A 19,771-nucleotide genomic window follows, 5' to 3' on the forward strand; every position below is an offset into this window, starting at 1 on the left:
TGCTGCTGGCGGCGCTGGGCGCCCTGGCCGCCTATTACATCTACCTGCCGCTGCCCGGCACCGTGTCGGACTCGTGGAAGCTGATGCTGCTGGATGCCACTTTCCGGGCGGTGCAGCAGACGGTAAGGAAACGCCATCGGAGCCCGTCGCCGGCACCGCGGGATCGGGTCCTGCGATACCCGGGCTGCCCGGGAGGAGAGCTCGGTGCCGCGTCCCCACGGCCGCGCAGGGGGCGAGGCCGGGTCCCAGGCGGCTCCTGGTTTTGTCCTCGTCGGGCAGTCGGACGATTGTTCACTGCTGGCATTCAGCCGCCCAGCTGGCTTTGTGATGGAGGTCTTCCTATGTGCTGCAAGCTGTTTTCCGACCCGGGGGCTTTAGGTCAAAATAATTAATGGCTTGTTCTTCCATGCGCTAACTGATGCCTTAAGGAAAGAAGACGTAGGGAAATTATTTCAAATGTCGAAATCAAGCGGCCTGTGTTTGAAACTGTATTAGTGAACAAAACCCTTTCGGAATAGCTGTTTTTGCTATAAGACACGATTGTTTTGTTGCTTTATGATCTCTCCCTCACTTTCTCTCACAATGTGTGTGCTGGCATGAAAAAAGAGATCACGGACTTCTGATGATGGCTTCAGCTATAAGCTTGGTTTTCTGCCAGGCTGGTCTGATCTTTGACAAGGACTGATCAGCTGTGGTCACGCCTGATTTAGGATACTGTCTGTGTCGAAGTATTTCAGTCTTTTTTCCTAGCAGCATTTCAGTTCATTATGTTGTCCCTAAAACCTTCAACAGCTTGCATGTTGAGAGCATCAGCAGATTCAGAAAGGATGAATTCATGGGCAGGGGACTCATAAACAGATACCAGAAGGACTAGGTGGGAAGGTATCTTCTATATTCCTAACAGTAACTGCAGAAGCAGGATGACAGTGTCCAGGCTTGCATACTCTCCCTGAATAGCTTCTCTGGCTGCCACTTTTGCAGTCAGAGTTGGGACTAGATGTAGATCGAACTTTAGATCAAACCCTGTTCATCACAGGGTTGTTGGACTAGATGACCTTTAAAGGTCCCTTCCAACTCAGATGGTTATTTGATTTTCAATAGGCCACTCAGCTGAGCCAGTGGGATGTGAAAGAATAAAGCTTTTTGCTTATATACTCTCCCTTAAAGAAATGATACTGCTATGACAGGTAAATTATGTAGACATAGCCTACAACAGCATGTTTTCCTTTAAAAAGCTGTGGTTTGACATGCACTGGCTTTGTGCTGGTAACTAAAATAACAACACATATCTTTACAGTGGAGCTGGAAGTTTAATAATTGGAAGGGCTACGATGGTCACAGCGTCCTGCCTGCAGAATACGTGGTAACCTTTCTTCCAGGAACACCTGAATCAAGTCCATAACCTCTAGCTGAAGGAGACCTATCTTTAGAAAATCATATGACTAACTCTATATATGTAAACTGCTGTTGGCATATGTACACATTCTGTTTGCTTGTGGTTTGCAAGGCATAGCTGGATGAGTCTCAGTGTCTCTAGTTTGGAGGCCGAAGGCAATCCCATCCCTTTTGGAGTATCCCGGAGGTCTTCCTCCCAGAGGAGCTGGCAGAACACAGCATGCCCTGGTGGCAGCTGGAGCAAACTGGCAGCACTGAGGTGCCCACATCTGTCTCCGTCTCTGTTAGGGGAAAGTGCTAACTTGTTAGACAGTTGTTCCCATCTGTGGCCTTAGAAATATGATTACATATAGCAAGGCACAGGCAGCTTACAAAGCACAAGAAGGAATGAGTGGCTTTTAGACAGATGCGTAAAGCATCAGTGAGGCATTAGCGGTGCCCTGAACCATAGAACAGGTAAACTTGGGGGTTTTCTTTCCAGAGAGAGCAAAATGAGGTGCTATCTAAGTGTTTAGAAGTCTTTCCAACACTGAGAGGTTGCACAGAGTCAGCAATAAGTGACTGCCATTAAGAATGAACTGTGTGAACTGAAGCTAAGATTGTAGAATTTAAGCCTGAGTACTTACTGTGGTAGACAGCTTTAGTGTGTGTATATACAATCAAGTGTATGTCCTTCTGTAGAGCTGAGCTTCCCTTTTCTTTGTCTACCGGAGGTTGCGAGACCAAATGATTTAACGATGCTCTAAATGTAACCATTGAACTTTCACCTACCTCTGAACGTATTTTCAGCTCGCTATTTATTACTTTCCTTTGTAGGTTTGATAGCCAGACAGAAGTATGTTACTAAGCGATTTTTATTTTAAAACCTCCAAAGTATACTAAAATCCCTCTTTCCAAAGCATGAAACAAACTTTATGTGCTCTAAATACGGTTGTTTCCCTATTTTGAAATAGATTTGTGCTGACTCTGACAATCGAGCATGACAAGTTCTTGTTTGGGATAATGTGCTTGTTTTCTCACTCCTTTTATAAGCACTACCAATAAAACACACTGAAGCTGGCACTGCTTTTCAGCGTAGTAATTATAAGGTGCTGCATTTCTGCATGGAGTTTTGTCTCAGGCAGCTAATAAAATTCCTTTACAGGCTTGGGACTGACTCACTGTCCTGAATCAGAGGAAAACCCAAGTGTTTATGTATTATCACATGGCTAAAAATGCATAATGCTTATAGGGCAGTTTTCATAAGTAGGTTTCACAACATATTACAAAAGGGAGCTGGTGCCATTGTCCTAATCTTAGTCTAGGGGAAATGCAGACAGTGCCTTATTTGAGGTCACTGAAAATACTGGAGCTGGATGTTCAGAGCCCTATTCCTGTGCTAGGTGTAGTATGCTGTGCTGCTTTCAGAATGAAATCTTCAGCTTCATCTTATTAACAAATTGGTGCATTAGCTTAGAATGAGAATAATGTCTTTATCTGTCTTAAAATGGGACTTGGCCACAGTTTTATAGAAAACTGCAATGTTACACAGAAGTTTTTGGTCAGAAATTGAAAGATAGTGAATACACGTGTATATAAGACTGTCAGAACTCAGTTTGACTGAAATTTGGATAGCCACAGAAAACTACTCGGAATTATAGGGATTATATATGAGCAATAAATTAGACCATTAGAATTGTTTTATGTGTTATCTGTCAAGAAGGGCGTAAAGCAACATTTCATAATTCTGCTGTTAATAGCAGGATTGATATAGGCACCTCTCCTTTTCATTACCATTCTCCCTTCTTGGAGTAAAGAGAGCAGCATATGTTTATTTAATAAGCCCTAAGTTATTTCTGAACCACACTATCAAGGTACTTGCTATTCTGATGCACAGAAAGGAAGAAAGGATTTTTTTAAATTATTATTTAATATATTTTTTTAACTGGCACAGCTGTTAACAGATTTGGAAGGACAAGCACGTTGGCATCCAGGCTGTCAGGCAGGCATATATGGAAGAATTTAGACAGCTGTAGAGGGGAGAAAAGTATCCTTGTACCTCTCATCAGCTAAGAAATGCTTTTATGCTGCTCTGCCACTTGCTTCCTTTTAGAATAAAATCTAGGGCATGGGGCATCAACATTCAGAGTAGAGAAAACAGTAATTAGTTCCATCTAACATTTTAATGTTTAATCTACCTACCCGTATATGGAGAGATGTAAATCATAGTTGTGGCCATCCAAGTAAGCTGATATTTTTGCATGTAACTACACAGTCTTGCAAATTGGTTTACAATAATCCACTGTGGTCTTAGATGTTGCATATGAGTAGGAACAGATACAATGCAAGTCCTGTTTGCAGTAGAGAAAAAAGTTATTGGCAATTTGGTCTAAAAGTAGTTCATCATGGATGAATAGGTGTAAGAATGAAACTTCACAATGAAAAAATAATAGAGCTTCTCCTAGTTGATAAACTGTAAAACAACCTTTTTGGTTTCCTTCCAGTTATAAAGGAAATTAGAGCACTTATCTTTGAATCCTTGAGGACTCCCTGTATAACAGTTTTCAAAAGTACACGTTAGATACTGTGCAGTAATGCACCTGTTCTAAGAAATGGCTCTGTAAAATGAAAGAAAATAGAGGTTAACCTTTAGATGGGATAAACTTTCTGAAATGCAGTCAGACCAATATGTTCTGCGCACAGTAAGATGGGGAAATGAGCCTGTTTATTTTTTTTGCTAGTCTCTCACTGTCTACAGATACTGTAGCTGGCATTTTGGACTGTAATGTTACAGCAGTGTGTTTTGCAAAATGATGCCTGAACTGAGGATAATGTCATTCAGGAGCAGCAGCATCTTCTAAAGGTAGGAAATTAAGTCTTAAGAGGTTCAGCCGCCCAGTGTCAGCATCATTATTCGGTGAGTCACACATGAGACTTGGCTCAGTCCTGAACAGTGACTCGTGTAAAAAGACAAACAGCTCAAGCTAACTCCCAGTTCCTGATCTCAGCTAAGGTCAGAGCAGAACCTGGCATCTCACTGCTGCGAAGGCAGTGAAGGAAGCAGCTGATGTATTCAGCTTGGCACGCTGCCTTTGTGTGCCATCCGAATGCAACCTGCTGCTGTAATTTCAAGGCTAAAGGTCAGAGATTTGTGAAGTTGGATAGTTCACATTGCCCCTAGGACAGTGTCACCTCAATCCTGATGTGCTGAGTGTTGTTTGAGATTATTAGAAACTTAGCAACAGAAATACACCTTTTCTGGTTGGTTTTTTTGTTTGTTTGTTTGGGTTTTTTTTGTTTGTTTGTTTGTTGTTTTTTTGGTAATAGAAAGTACACAATTGACACAGAGTACACGTCTGTGGAAGAGGAGTTAAGCATAATCACAGCGATCGCTTGGGATTCTTCATAAAGGGATCATAAAGAATTCCAAGCGACCCTGACGAACCACCAGAAGAATCCTACCAATTTAGAGGCAGATACTGGTGATTAAAGGTGAAGTCATGGTGCCTTTCTTGAAAACTTCTTTGGTGTTTTTTTGTTTTTGTTTTTTAATCACAACCCTAACTCCTCCTTCAGTTCTTGACAGTTTTCTCCTGCATGAAGTTAAAACATCTCTCACTATTTGATATCTCTCATCAAAGAATTTGCTAGGAAGAAGACAGTTGTGACCTTAAACAGCTCAGTTTTTTGGACTGTCCCTTCCTCGTAATCCTGGCTAGGATGATATCCTGGTAAAAGAGAAGATGGTGGCTGTGGAAGTTACTTGGATTTGTTGGAGAGCTGGCGTGTATAACAGTGAGCATAAATCACAACACTACCAAAACAGCCATAGATTAGAGTGCCAACAACCCTAAAATGAAAAGCTGCAATCAGAACTGGGTGATAGACTGCCAGTGGGTAATCAGTGCACACTGGTTATTTGCTGAACTGGCCCAAACACCAGTAAGATACTCACATTTGCCCTGCTCGTCCTCCTGCCTGTGTAGATCTGTCCTGCTCCATAACAGCTAAGCTCCATTAGTCATTCTCATGAAGTTCAGCTCCATTAGTCATCCTCACGAAGTTTACCAGCCACATTTCTTGAGGTTACCTGTTTAGAAAATGAAAGTGTTTACATGGTTAGAATTTTAGATGATCCTATCTGGAGCCAGGAGTTGGAGTCAGCGATCCTTGTGGGTCTCTTCCAACTCAGGATATTCTGTGATTCTATGACTCTGTGGCTGCAACACAGTCCTAGATGAGATTTAGCCAACCATTAAATACAAACATATACAAACAAGATACTACGGATAGTATCTTACATAAGAATTTTGTTTGTAGGAACTCTGGACAAGGCTAGCTCTTTGCCAGCAAAAAGCACAATCCTGATTGTTGTAAATAACAACCAAATTGACTGATTAGATACATTTCCAAAGAATGTGCTTATAAGTCCTGGGCAGAGAAACCTGACGAGGTAGACATAAAAGAACTATTACTGTTCCTTTTGTGCCTTGGTGTACGAGGTATCTCTTCCATGTTATTCAATTTTTTATTTTTTCGGTTCTTGGAAAGAGTGGCCTATTGCAGGAAAAAGGCATGAAAGCAACTGATAAACCTGCAGAGGGCCATAGTGTTCTGTGGTTTAAAAAAAAACAGGGCAAAACACTTCTCAGTAAACAGCTGCAACTAGCCTTGAAAAGAAAACATTCCTGATTCCAGGGAACATGTGGTAATCCTGTCTACAAAGAATGTGGATAAATAGCCTTTTGCAGCACAATTGGTCTGAAAAAAAATCTACAAAAATTATTTTTTTTGCTTGGCAGTATTTCCCATTAGTTACATTCCCTGGGAACCTCTCTAGGGCATGTGGAGGATCATTTTGCTGGGTGAATCAGTGGCAGCCCAATAAATTGAATGGCAACTTATTAATAGGTGTATTGCTCTTCAAGGTTGAAGCTTGAATGGTGTTTTCCTATGGAAATTTTTAAGTAACAGTGTGAGAAAAGCATGATCTGACATTCAAAGATACAGTTGTGAATTCAACATTTCTGCCCACTGGGTGGATGCTCATTTTTTTTTACTCCCAGAGGAAAGACCTTAAGAACACAGAAATGATAATCCAGCAACAAAGCAGCAAACATACCAAGATTTGGTTTCTCACCAAACTATTTCAGCAGGGTAACCTTACCACCAAGCCAAGCAGGAAAAGAAAGTAACTTCTGTAAATTTTTGTTTTGGAAACGGATTCTTCTCTCCCCACTCACATTACCACTCCATTGTAGTTGGCAGTCAGAGACCCTTTTGGGAAAAATCTCAGTCTGTCACTTTCCACAGAAATCTGCAGTGGAACAGGGCTGCCTCAGGGTCTTTTTCACACAGCATCTACTGAAAGCTGAGTCATATGCATTTGTTTGTTTACATTTAAACTAACCATAGTGGATTTAAAAGCCATGGGTAAGGACAGTGACTGTAGACTCAAGGGAGCAGATCCTTTTTGGATGCATGAAGTCTCTCAGTTGATAGGAGGTGCTTCAAAATTTGCTTTTCCTCAGGAGGATGTGTTGACTGCAGTGGTCCTCTGTTAGCTGTCCCTTCTCTTTGAGAAGACTTCCCTAACAGAGATACTGCACTGAAAGTAACTGTGGAAAATGGTAGTGCAGAAGGACAGTAAAGAAAACCAAAGCAAGAAAATGAAATCTCTCTCCTCGTGAACATATAAGTCAGAAAGAGACTGTAAAACTCTCACTTGGAAAATCACATTTATCACACAGAATCTGAAGTGGCTTCCCCTTAGTTTTTGTACAGGTTATGCTACAGCAACTATCTGTTCTTTGCAGTATTCATGTTGTTAGACTGGTATCTGAATGACCATTCTCTCCCTCTCCTGGTACTGAACTTGTTTAATTCATACTAGCAGGTTTGCACTGTACTGGTGATAACAGCAGAATTGAAACACTGAAGTGGTTATGGGTTGACAAGCTGTACAAGGGGAGCAGGTCACGAGCATTTAGGCTGAAGGAGTGCCTTAGATCCCAGGATTATCTGCTTAGAGAAACAGGTTTGTTTAGGGGAAAGTTAAAAAGAAAATCCTGGATTTTCAGAAGGGATAAAATCTATCCTTCTACCCTAAGGGCACAGAAAGTTGAGATCTTTCTTTATTTTCTTAATGTTTTACACACCCACACAGAAGAAGTAACACGCTTGAGTCTCTGGGGAAGAAATCACAAATCTGCCACAGCTCTTCAATAGCATTTCACATCTTTTCCAATTCAGCGGGCAAATACAGGGCGAGCCAGTAAATAAGCACTGTATTCCTTTGAGACTGTTCCTGTTTGCAGATGCCTTTGCAATCAGTGAGAACTTAATTTGGAAATGGAAAGACTTACGCTTTGGGGTGGAATAAGAGAAATAGTTTGCATATTTCCTACCTTACCACCACAAAAAATGTTGACTGTGTGGTATTGCCCTCTACTGGCACCGGTCTGAGATGCTTTGCAAGTAGAAAAGTGGAATCTGCTGGTCGGTCGGGTTTGTCCCTTTCGGAGGTGTCATTCAGAGGCAGGAATGTCTTTTATTGCCAGGGTTTTGTTCTAATACAGCTTTAAAAACATTACAAGTTTTAATAATCATTCATTTTCTGATGAATATTCTAAGAGTTGATATATGTTTTCATACAGAAGCTGCCTTTTGAAGATGGTTGCATCAATGCAGCATCATTATATGCTCTGGAGTAACTAACCTTTTCTTTTTTCTCCCCCCAAGTGTCACTTGATTCACTATCTGAGACTCAGCCATCACTTGATAGTTCTGAATTATTTGATTTGTACGTTTGACAAGCTGAAGTCTGTCTCTTCTGAACCCATTAACATAACGGATGTTGTTTTTGATGGCGTGGAAGTCAGAGTGTTTGAACCTCCTGCAAAGCAAGATGAACCGCTGAAGCGCAGTGTTGTTTACATCCACGGAGGCGGCTGGGCCTTGGCAAGTGCAAGTACGTGTCTGTTGGTAACTAAATGGGATTCTGGGCTGGTTTCCTCCCAGCAGCAGAAACCAAAAGCTGTTTTTCCTGCCAGGAGATGATAATTTTGCAGAGACATACCTGAATTCAGTAGTCACCATCTCCATTCTGGCGGAACAGATGTAAGGAATCATGATAAAAATATACAATGGATGCACTGGAAAAATATATATCTTATTAGGATGTGAACTGGAAAAGAACCAAAAGATTAATTTTGTAACATCACAACAGGACAAATTACACAATATACAAAACAAACAATTACACAAAGAGTGGACTGAACAAAATTGCATGCAAGAGCATTGCTAATGTTTGGCTTCCAATAGTGTGTATTTGAGAATACATACTGCTGATCCCAGAAAACAGCGTGACCAAGGATATGGGTAGAGGTGGGTTCCTTACTCCCTCTCTTATGGAATCTACTGTGATCATGAGCAGAAACTACCTTGAAAATTAATTTCTCTGATGCTTGTGACTTCCAAGTTAAATGTAGTAAGGTGTAGCTGTAGGCAACAGTAAGCTAAGCACGGATCCTTCCACATCTCGCAGCAGGAGAAAAGACTTGGAAAAAGTAGGGGCCTGCAGTTCTCAAAGCTGCTTTGAGGCAAAGATCAAGAATGGGTAGGAGTCTTTGTCCTTCCCATTGCTTCTGGGACAACATGAAGGCCTTACAACTCTGATGCATTGTGAAGCATACATAGACTCATCTGTAAAGAGGAAAAAATTCAGTGGGCTTTTCCGAAGTGTTCTAAAATATGCAAGAGATTGTACTGATTGCATTAAGACTGTATGTATAAGCCACCTATACCACAACTTAAGTGAAATTTAGTGTCCTAAATAAGTTCAAAATCTGGTCACTCCTCACAGAGAAATTGAGCTTTGAAGTGAGTTTTCTTAAGCCTACATAAGGGATGTTTGTTAGAGTCCTGCCCATCTCATTTGTTCTGTAACAGTTGGCATAAGACTTGCTGTACAAATAGTTTATATTAAACTACAGTGCTTTGTTTGGATGACTGTAACTCAGCTATCCTCAAGTCCAAGATTCAGAAATTAATGGCACAAATGTTACAGCTAAATGCTAAATTCTAAGGCTAAATACTTTATAAAACACTTAGTGTCCTAGTATATTTTATAGTACCAGGAATCCATGATTAAGAAATTGGAAAGGAATAAAATTAAGCAAAATCAGTCTACTGACAGACAGGATTAATCCTCTGTTAAAGAAGTAGTTCACGTAGTTCACTTAACATTAATAGGGCAGCTCATTTGAATCAAGGCAATACATGCTGCAATAAAATGAACAATCAGTGACTCATGTGGTAACAGCTGTTTCCGGATGCAGTGGCCCCAGGCCACCAGGTATCTTGAATTTTGTCCTGTTGTGAGAGCTGTGATAGATGGGTGACATGACAAGCCCCAAGTCACCAAGAAACAGATGAGGGGGAAAAAAACATCAGACCGCAGGACTTCTCATGGAGTGAATTGTGTTCCTTCTGCTAAAACGATTTGGATGTCATCTGGCTTAAGCTGATTTAATTTGCTTCTGTTTGTTAGAAGTCTTTATGTTTTCTGAGAAGGCTTTCTGTTGTGGTTTTACCCTGCAGGTGCCTGAGCACCACACCACCACACAGTCCTTCACTCACTCTCCTTTCCCAGTGTGATGGGGGAGAGAAATTTAAAAAAAAAAAGGAGAACTTAGGGGTTAAGATAAAACTATTTACTAAGATAGAGGAAAGGATAATAATTTTTATATGTACATAAACATATTTATAAATGCGTGTAACAAATGAAGCACAAGCAATTGCTCACCAGCCACCAACCAGTGCCCCCAGCTAGCCCTCCGAGCAGTGGAAGAGAGATGAACTCCAAACCTTTCAAAACTTTTTCCTCACAATGTCATGTGGTATGGGATGGCCCTTTGGCCAGTTTAAGTCAGCTGTCCTAATTCAGTTCTCTCCCAGCTCCTTGGGCTCTTCATTGAAAATGGCCTTGGCTCTGTAGAGCACTGCTGAGCAGCAACTATAAACATTGTTGTGTTGTCAACATTGTTTTTTTCTCCTAGAACCAAAAACAGCACCATACCAGACACTCTGAAGAAAACAATTCCATCCCTGCTGAAACTAAGACAGTTAGGTGTGGCTTTGTGAAATACTGCCATAAATGGACTTGCAATGTACCTAATGCTATGTCCTTTTGTTTCAGGAACGAGCCTTTATAACAACCTCTGCAGAATCATGGCTGAATCTCTCAATGCTGTAGTTGTCTCAATTGAGTGAGTAATCTAAAATTAATTACATAATTTTAAGGTATTTGAAATCTGTAACGTAGTTCTTCTAGCTTTGCCCTTTTCCCTTGTTACTGACTTGTATATAAGGCTTTAAACTTGGACAATAATTCTCTACCTGTCTGATATTATTATCCTTTTAGAATAACAAACTAGAATAGAATCAAAAGTTCAGTTGGATTTCTGTTACTTTTAGAGGTCATTTCAGAGTGCAGAAATGTGGGAAAAGAGTAGAATTTTTAATCACTTGGACAAAACACTGAAATGCAAATTTTACACGTTCTAGTGCATCTCACAAACGTATCTGCATGTAAGGAGTGCACCTAAAACCTGAGATCACTCAATTGACTTAAGTTTTAATTCTGTTAATGCTTGTCAAAAACAATTTTGTTATATACCTGAAGGAAGGCCAAATCACATCCCTCTGACTTCCTATGGAGCAAAAGAGAATTTTTCATCCTTAACTGAAGGTATATTATACATAAAAAACCAAAGACCTAAAGTCTGTCTAAAAAACACCACTTCTAAGGCTCTCTGAGCAAGTGTCTGCAGTCTAAGAATTAGCAAATCATTTTTTACTGCTCATTAACCAAAATACACAGTGAAGCATGGCGGTTCCTGCTGTTCTCTCAAGCAGCCACTGTTGAAGTCAACTCATTTCAGCCCTGTACTCCACTCAAGAGCAGGAGACTGCCAACGTGCTAGACAACAGAGAAGCAGCACTGTTTTTTCACTAGCTGAACAATTCCAAAGTAAACAAGCCTCTCAGCTAGCTAACTAAATTACCAAGATGACTCCAACTTGAGTAGTACTCTTCTCACCCTTATTGTCAACTTCAATATTTTCTTTTGCAAAACCAATCACTTGATGTAACTACTCACGGCTCTGACTTGCAGTTGATTACATACCAAGCTCTGTGATCTAATTACAATTTAATTATATGGAGTTGGTGTTACTGATTCTCAGTAGGCATTGTAGTGTACTTTAAGGGTTCGCTTTTTTACTTCTTTGTTGGTTATTAGTAGAAAAAAAGTAAAAAGGAAAAAAGCAGGCAAGTATCAATCACTGTATTGGAAAATCCCTAGTTACTCATTTTCTCACTTAAGGTGATATAGTACTGGCTGTTCCTCAGAGTTGTTTGTCATCTCTCCTTAGCCATTATATCTTTCAATCAAGGCATTTATTTTGTTAGTGAAGTCTAATTAGATTTTCTTCATTGGTTGAGTTGCACATCTCACTTCTGCGATCTATACACAACATCACCAAGTTCTGCAAAGCCTAGTTCACTCAGGCCACTCTGATATTACTTTGTAGCTGATGTAATATATATTGTTCACTGAAAGCAGAACAGATCTGATGTTCAAAACACTTGATGTAAATTAAGCTTAAAATTTATTTTGCATATACCACATTTTTTAGCTTAGGTTCCAAAGAAAATACTTCGAGCCAAGAAACAGTATTTTGTTTTGCTTCAGAAGTAACAGCAAGACTATTTCTTCACTTTGAACTAAAAGACATCTCTATAATGACATTAACTTCTGTCAAACTGACAATAGAAGTATTTTCTCAAAACATTGTAAATTAGCTCTGCTGAGAATATGTAAAATTCATTAAAGATACAAAAACTGCAACCGGAAAGATGTGCTTTGCACCATAATGCCCAGTAACAACTCTCAGGCTACAAATGATTCAGTAAATACAAACTGACTTCCCCTACACTGTTATTAAGGAACTGAGAAGATGTAGTAAACAGGTTTCAGCTGCTGCTGCTCCACTTGCATATTGCATATATCCCTGTCTCTCTCCTTGATAAAGGAGAATAATTATTGAGTCTTGGATTAGTGCAAATCATTATTACTTCACTTCCTGGCTACTGTTAATTTCCTGGTACAGAGGTACAGCTCTCCTGAGCTTAAATAAACATTTGGGAAACAGAGCTACCAAGGTGTTTGTCTCAGTTGAGTCTGCTGGGCGTCACTCTCCTTCACAGCAGTTAAGGTGGGGAGCTGAGATTAAAAACAGGCCAACAGGAATAACTCCCTTACCAAGGATGTTTTTAATAGTAACTCACTTTTATAATGTATGATGAAATCCTTTGTTGGGAAAGCGCTGCACAGTGTTATACCATTGTGGTGTTTTTCATATCTAATAGGTCCTTATAAACCTTTTAGAGTAAGAATGTTAATTATAAGGTTAAGTATTACACACCTCATTTTTTTCTCTAGTATTTATCCTAATAAAATAGCTATTTGCCACTAAGATGTATCTGCTAGTATTTATTGATCAGGAGAGAGAAGTATAGTAACTAATAATTGTCTCTTACCTCCCTTCTTCTTTTGTAGATACAGGCTGGTACCAGAGGTGTGCTTCCCTGAGCAATTCCACGATGCTCTTCGTGCTACAAAGCATTTTTTGCAGCCTGGTGTCTTAGCTGAGTATTCGGTTGACCCAAATCGAATTGCAATTTCTGGTGATAGCGCAGGAGGAAATTTGGCTGCTGCTGTGTGTCAGCAGGTAACATCCAGTCTCTGTGATGAATTACACTTTAACAGTCCCTAATTCCGTGACGCATATAGGTTGACAGGTTCTTTGTGCTGCATCATCACAAGGTGATGTGCCAGTGTCAGAGACAGAGTAGTACCTCTCTGTATTGAAAACCAGCATCTTGTCATTTTACAGAAGAAAAATGAGTCAATTGCATGAGTCAAGTAGCTTGCCATATCTTAGTGCAGTTATGAGTTCTTATGGGCCAAATTTTAAGCACAAGCAGTTAAATGATTTCTTGTAACCCCTTTTGCTGAGAAATTCTTTTTTTGCCTAAGTAGGTAACTAGCTACATTCATAACTTACTAATTTATCTTCCCATTTTCAAGTGCTTATCACAGAAAAATATGTTCTTACTTCCTCCAAATACAGATGAAGGACAATAAATATATAATACATGAAGCCTTAAATTGTCTTCCTGCGGCATTTCACAATTAAGAAATTTTCTTTTGTGCATCTCTAGGTTAAGCATAATCTGAATTTAATCTACTAAAGACTTTAAAGTCTTGCCTGGGGCAAGTAATAGTATCATTCACGGTTGAGTGAAATATTATTAGTTTTTCTGTATTGCCATAAACCATTGGTGATAAGAAGGTACATAGCCTGTTCAGGCAACTAATTATCATGACAACCTTGCTCAGACAACTAATTATCATGACAATCTTGCAGTATTGAATTAGCGAGGAAAAATTAATAAGGCATTGAAAGTCTTTGTCTTGGGGATTGATCAACAGGATGGAGCTGTGATTTGGAAACAGCATTCATAATTCATTTCCATGACGCTGAATTCTTTTTTAAATCACTGATGTAAGACTGTGTCAGCAGAGGTTAAATAGACTAAGGTTCTTCAGCCTGAAAGAGACAAGGTAGATACAATACAGATTTATGTATCTTGAGTAGAAGGTGAAGGAAAAAAAGCGCCTGCTGATTCTTCCACTAAAAGGAATGAGGGCGTACCAAAAATTTACTTTGTAGGCTCAAATCAAATGCAGATGGTAGGTTCTAGTCCAACACAGAGGCTCTGCTGCACACAGTAAGTAAGCCTTTGGTAGAGAAAACCAGATGCCAGCAGTTTGCAAGAGCTAAAAAAAATAATTTAGATAAATTGATGGAAGAAAAATTCTTGAAAAGCTATTAGAAGTTCACATAGCTCCGTTGACTCTATAAGCCCTTCAACTGTAAATAGTTTAACTGGAAAAGTGTGTTAGAAGTATAATTTAATGTTATTGTTTTTTTATATCTGCTATTTCTGTTGGAAACAGGATACTGGAACTATCCTGAGTGATCATCATTACAAGAAAAGAAAAAGATCAGGCTGTTAGCATTTCAGACAAAACAAGAGCTCTATCTGCCAGTAGAATTGCATAAGAACAGAATCTTGTTTAAAAATTATCAAGTGGTTGTTTGTGTGAAGTTCAAAGTTGATATTGTAATGTTTATTTTCTTTATAATCACAATTCTATTCCGTTCTTCCCACAGCTTAGCAAAGATGAGCATTTGATCATCAGACCGAAACTGCAGGCATTAATTTACCCAGTCCTTCAGGCATTTGACTTCAATACACCTTCATATCAACAGAATATGAATATGCCTGTTCTTCCTCGTTATGTCATGATTAACTACTGGATAGACTATTTCAATGGTAATTATGACTTGGCTCACTCACTGCTGATTAACAACCACACTGCTCTTGATGTACATCAAGCTCTGACTTTCAGAGGACGTCTGAATTGGACATCCCTGCTGCCCTCATCATTCAAAAAGAACTACAAGCCTGTAGTACAAACCACAGGCAATGCAGAAATAATCCAGGAGATACCAGCGCTGCTTGACGTGCGAGCAGTCCCACTGCTGGCAGAAAATGAGACTTTGCAGCTGCAGCCAAAGACTTATATCCTGACTTGTGAGAATGATGTCCTGAGAGATGACGGGGTGATGTATGCCAAGCGGCTGGAGAACGCTGGTGTGGAAGTCACACTTGATCACTTTGATGACTGCTTTCATGGCTGTATGATATTCACGATTTGGCCTACTGATTTCTCTGCAGGAATTCAGACCAGGAACAGCTATATTAAGTGGCTGGATGAAAACCTCTGAGGAGAGAGCTTCTCTAGAAGACACTGTGCTCAGCTCTGGTGTCTGTTCTTGTAAAAGAACAATCGATGAAAAAGTGCACTTTTCCAAATCATGATTTCATCCATTCAGCTGCAGCTGGGGGATGGCTGCAGACCACAGACCACTAAGTGTAGCGTTTACCTGCTCAATTGGCCTTGCCCAGCAAAATACTTCATGACGTTTTTTTCAGACTTCAGGTTCTTTTTTTTCCTTTCAGATGACTTGCCAGCCATAAACAAATGTTGAGCAAGAAGATCAGCATTCCTGCCACATTCTTAACTAGCTAAAACTTTTGATCTTTCTCTCTTAGTTAGGCATAAAGGCCACAACTTTAGAAAGGAGCCAGGTAAAGCCAAGCACCTATATCTACGTCTGAATACGTATAAAAAGGGAGAACTAATTTTCAGCATTGTTGAGCACTTGTTGATAGAGAAGAAAAGCATGAGCCCTCTCACTTTTGACAGCAGAGACGCACATTTGAATATCAGGAATGGATTTAGGTGTTGGCTTTTAGACATACATAGAAATGGTTCCTAAATTAAAAATAATAAAAATTGCTTTTCTGGGCAGTAAAGATTATGCTAAGCAAGTCTCGTAGCCAAACACATAATTCAGCTTTGGAATTCAATCTTTATGGACTTTTAGTGGCTTATATTTTATAAAAGCACAGAACAGAACATATTTTCAGTATTTTAAATTAAAAAATGTTATAGCATATATGGAAATATGAAGAATAAAGTGTGTAGCTGCAGAGTCTAGGTTGATTATGTGAACCTCAAAGCTTACTGTTTGGCTAAGAGTATGACACTGACAGTTTTTAAAGCCTCAGTTTTGTGACCTCCTTACAGAAAATCCTGAGTGTGCTAAAAATAATCTGCTGTGTGGTTTGCACTAATGTTTGTAATTAATAGTGGAATTCTTTGTTCGTTGACTTTCTTTTGTGCTAGTAGCATTTATTGTATTTCATGCTTCCTGGAAGGAAAGAAACAGCAAGCAGAAGTGGGCTCTAATCTGTACTGGAGACTTACATTGGAACCTCGCTGCTAATCCTCTTCTGTCTAGTAGACTGAACCTGAAGTGCTAGCTAAGATGATCTAGCCATTGTGTAGCACATCTCTGCAGTTTGAACCATTCTTTAATATTCAGAGATGCAGAATAGCAAAGTGAAACCACTTATAACTGTGTCTATCTTCCAGGATGTTTACTGCTTGCAGAAATGAAGGCTGTATCAAAATGTTGTGCCCGCTGTATCTAGGCAGAGAGAATGGCTGTCCCGTGACTAAACTCGGGGATTAAATTCATTGTCAGCTTCACTGCTGACCTCCTGTAGGAAACCAGGAGAACAACTTAATCTCCTTGTGCCTCACTTTCTTCCCCTGCGAAACAGGGAGTAGTCATTGCCTACCTCACAAAGGAGTTGTGAAGCCGAATTCATAGACATTAGTGAAGCACAGGGATACATCACCGAATCGCAGGCACTGAACAAACCCTCAGCTTTTAACTGTCTATCATTCTTCAGCAGCTGGCTCGGAGCACTCTGCCCCACTGCAGGCAGCGCTGTTGGACTGCTGTCCTCCTAGGAAGGGAAGTGATTTCTGTCCTGCCTCGTGTGAAAGACCAGGAAGCTGAGGGCTCTTGCCTGTTGGAAAATCAGAACAAAAACAACATCCTGAGATTATTTCTGAAAAGTTCTTCTAAGAAAAAAAAAAAAGAAAAGAAAAAAGAAAAGACCTGGTAAATCAAGCCGCCTCCTGTGATTTAAAATACATACAGAACAGTCCACTTTCACTGATGTATAACTTAAATAGGAGAACGGCTTTACTCAGTGCATCCTAAAAACACCACATTGTTAAGTTGCTGTATGTATTAAGCTGCTAATGAGACAAGGCCTCAATGTAGACTCAGTCACGCAGGCTGAACTAATTTCTGAGCATAGGTTCATGTGGAGGTCACAAGCCAAAGCTGTTTCAACAGTGGCCCGATTCTTTGTCAAATTAGATTGTTACAAGGCTTGGTGGAATTGTAGCAGCCAAGTGACATTTCAAATCAGAATAAACTTTGGCCTATATATCCCCTTAACACTGCAGAAGTATTCTAATTTTTTTTTAATAGATTTAAGTCATCTGTCTTCCCTTCCTCCCCCATAGACACAACTTCAGTAGATACAACTTACTTAAAAGAGATACCAAAGTTCTGTCCATTCATAAATTACTAATCTTGAAAAGGAGACTGCACCAGTATCCATCTCACTGTATGCAAACAGCTACACTTGCTTGCTCATGACTAAGAATCAAAATATGTTTTTCACTGAGTTGTAACAATAAGGCTCTCCTGGCTTTCCCACTTGCAGGAAACTATGTCAGAAGAGGTATAATTTATATTAACTTGCAGTCTTTAAAAGATAGTAGTTGTAATACTGGAAAAAAAAAAAAAAGAGGTTAATATTTTTACCATTTCTGTGGCAACTGCATTACCTGAGAGCAGGCTGCAGAGCTTTAGATCAGCCTTTGTTTATAGCTAAATTATAAATACCTGCTATGAAGTTATAATGTAATCACTGCTGTATTTTTTTTTTAACTGAAATGGAGAGCTGGAATATATATTCCTGGAGTTGGTTGTATATTTCCTTCATGCACTGAAGCACATTAAGTCTTGGCACAAGAAGTGGTAGTAAGTGTATAACTGGATTGAATGTATTTACTGTCATCACCAGCTTGACATGGCATCCGAGATGGCAGCACAGCTTGGATGAGATGCACAGAGCTCATACAGTAGCTCTGTCAAAGTACCCTGACTGCTTTTACCATGCAGCTGTATGGGTTAGCACATAGCGGCTGCAAAGATGCATTGCGTTTCCTATTGCATACAAAAAGAGGTAAAGTTACAGCTGTAAAAAGACCTTTTGGTACGTAGCTGCACAGGACACTTGATTAAAATTCAGCGTAAACCTTGAAGTAAGTGTTAGTTGCATCCTCACCTTTCCTCCTGCTTGGTTCTCCCATGCAGACAGTCAAAGAGTTGAAAGTTCAGCACTGCTTCCAGCTGAACTGCTGCAGTCACCCAAGCAGAGCACTGACAGCATTTTACAGAGGTCTGGTGCCTGCAAGGAAGAGGTTAAGGTTAATGCATGTTAAAAAAGCTTTATCTGTTCATGTAGTGCTTTATTTCTTTAGTAATCCCCATTTGGAAGAGTCCTACAGTCTCCTGAAGTGTCTTTGTGGATGTAAGTAGCACCTTCATTCCTTTAGTTTCACAAAGCAGTTTAGGGCACCTTGCACGATTTAGGATCAGATGCAGAAATGCTTCTAACACTGTTTCACAAATGTAGTGAAAAGTCTGCCTTCTAAAAGTTACTCGACAAATTTGTCTCATTACCTTTCCATTAAACAAGCATCTACTTTCTGAAGACAACCTTTTCTCCCCCCTCCGACAGTTAATTTAAGGACAAAGCCTGCACAACACGAACCTATGGCCACTTCAATCCTACTTCATAGATTGGGAACTGTATTAGCAGTTCCCCAGCAGTTTTGGCCAATATTCACAGAACTAAATGAAGTTTTTGTTTGTGCAGCCTAGAACCTCTTAAAGAATGAGAGTTGAGCATTTCTCAAAACCAGAAGCAAAATGAAAATGTGTAACGGTGCATAAAAATCACTAATATCAATTTGTATGTATGGATTTGTATCAATGGGTATATTTCTAATCTCTGATTAAACTTTATGAGAAACTTTCTCAAACAAAGATGCTAGATTAACCTGACAAACCTCTTAAAAGCTGCTCTGATCTCTAAGCTGGTGTAATTAGTTCTCTTATTTATGATGTTCAGAAACCCAAAGTGCAACATAGTTGATGTGAATGCATTCAGTAATGTACATGTGACCGTTTGTTTGCTTCTCTCCCCGCGCAGGGCAAAGATCTTGTAAGATCTAATTAGCAAGTGCGATTCAAACGTGCTACTGAAGAACAAATAAAATGAAATGTATCTGCTGTTTTCTTCTGCTTTTTCTTTTTCTTTTTTTCTAGATGTGCAACACTTCCAATCTGAGTTTTCACTTAGAAGAGGTCAATGACAGTTACTGCCCAAAATGCTGAATTCAAACCAGGGTGGATATTTGCAGAGCAGGAAGCCTTGTCTGTGTGTCCATGCTCTGTGTGCATATCCTTCTCCTCCTTGGTATCTGATAAATGCTGACTACATTTGCTTGCATTGGATAATGCACGATGCCTGCACAAGCGCTGTTGCTCTCTCCTGGATAGGCAGCTGAGCTTACGTCCCTCATTTTGCTCTATAAACAGATTGTATGTGCTAATAGATGATATGTTTGAAATCAGTTTTATCCAGTGTATATCCTAGTTCTATTTTCTTACCTGTTTGCCTTTGCTTCGTGCTGAGAAGCCTCCTTGGATCAGGACCACACGCTATTTTGTTTGTCTCCAGGAACAGCACGTGTTCTCTG

The 19,771-nt window shown here is 39.8% G+C and overlaps 1 protein-coding gene and 1 long non-coding RNA gene across 3 annotated transcripts; one reads left to right on the forward strand and one right to left on the reverse strand.

The window, feature by feature from the left end:
- Positions 1 to 2: 2 nt before the first annotated feature.
- Positions 3 to 19,311, forward strand: NCEH1 (neutral cholesterol ester hydrolase 1; the record flags this gene model as incomplete). Its single annotated transcript, XM_003209213.3, has 5 exons — positions 3 to 122; positions 8,116 to 8,344; positions 10,574 to 10,643; positions 12,998 to 13,169; positions 14,679 to 19,311. Coding segments are annotated over 5 exons (1,209 nt in total), but the record flags the coding sequence as incomplete, so codon positions are not given.
- On the reverse strand, positions 1,291 to 6,867 carry LOC116217028. 2 transcript variants are annotated; one of them, XR_004160866.1, is made up of 4 exons: positions 6,785 to 6,867; positions 5,330 to 5,464; positions 3,577 to 3,992; positions 1,291 to 1,676 (listed from the first exon to the last, which is right to left on the reverse strand). It is a non-coding gene; the product is annotated as an uncharacterized LOC116217028 (long non-coding RNA). The 2 variants fall into 2 exon arrangements; XR_004160865.1 differs by lacking the exon at positions 6,785 to 6,867 and having other exon boundaries at positions 5,330 to 5,706.
- Positions 19,312 to 19,771: the final 460 nt, after the last annotated feature.

The sequence above is a fragment of the Meleagris gallopavo genome, chromosome 11 (assembly GCF_000146605.3).
Source record: "Meleagris gallopavo isolate NT-WF06-2002-E0010 breed Aviagen turkey brand Nicholas breeding stock chromosome 11, Turkey_5.1, whole genome shotgun sequence".
Classification (NCBI taxonomy): Eukaryota; Metazoa; Chordata; class Aves; order Galliformes; family Phasianidae; genus Meleagris; species Meleagris gallopavo.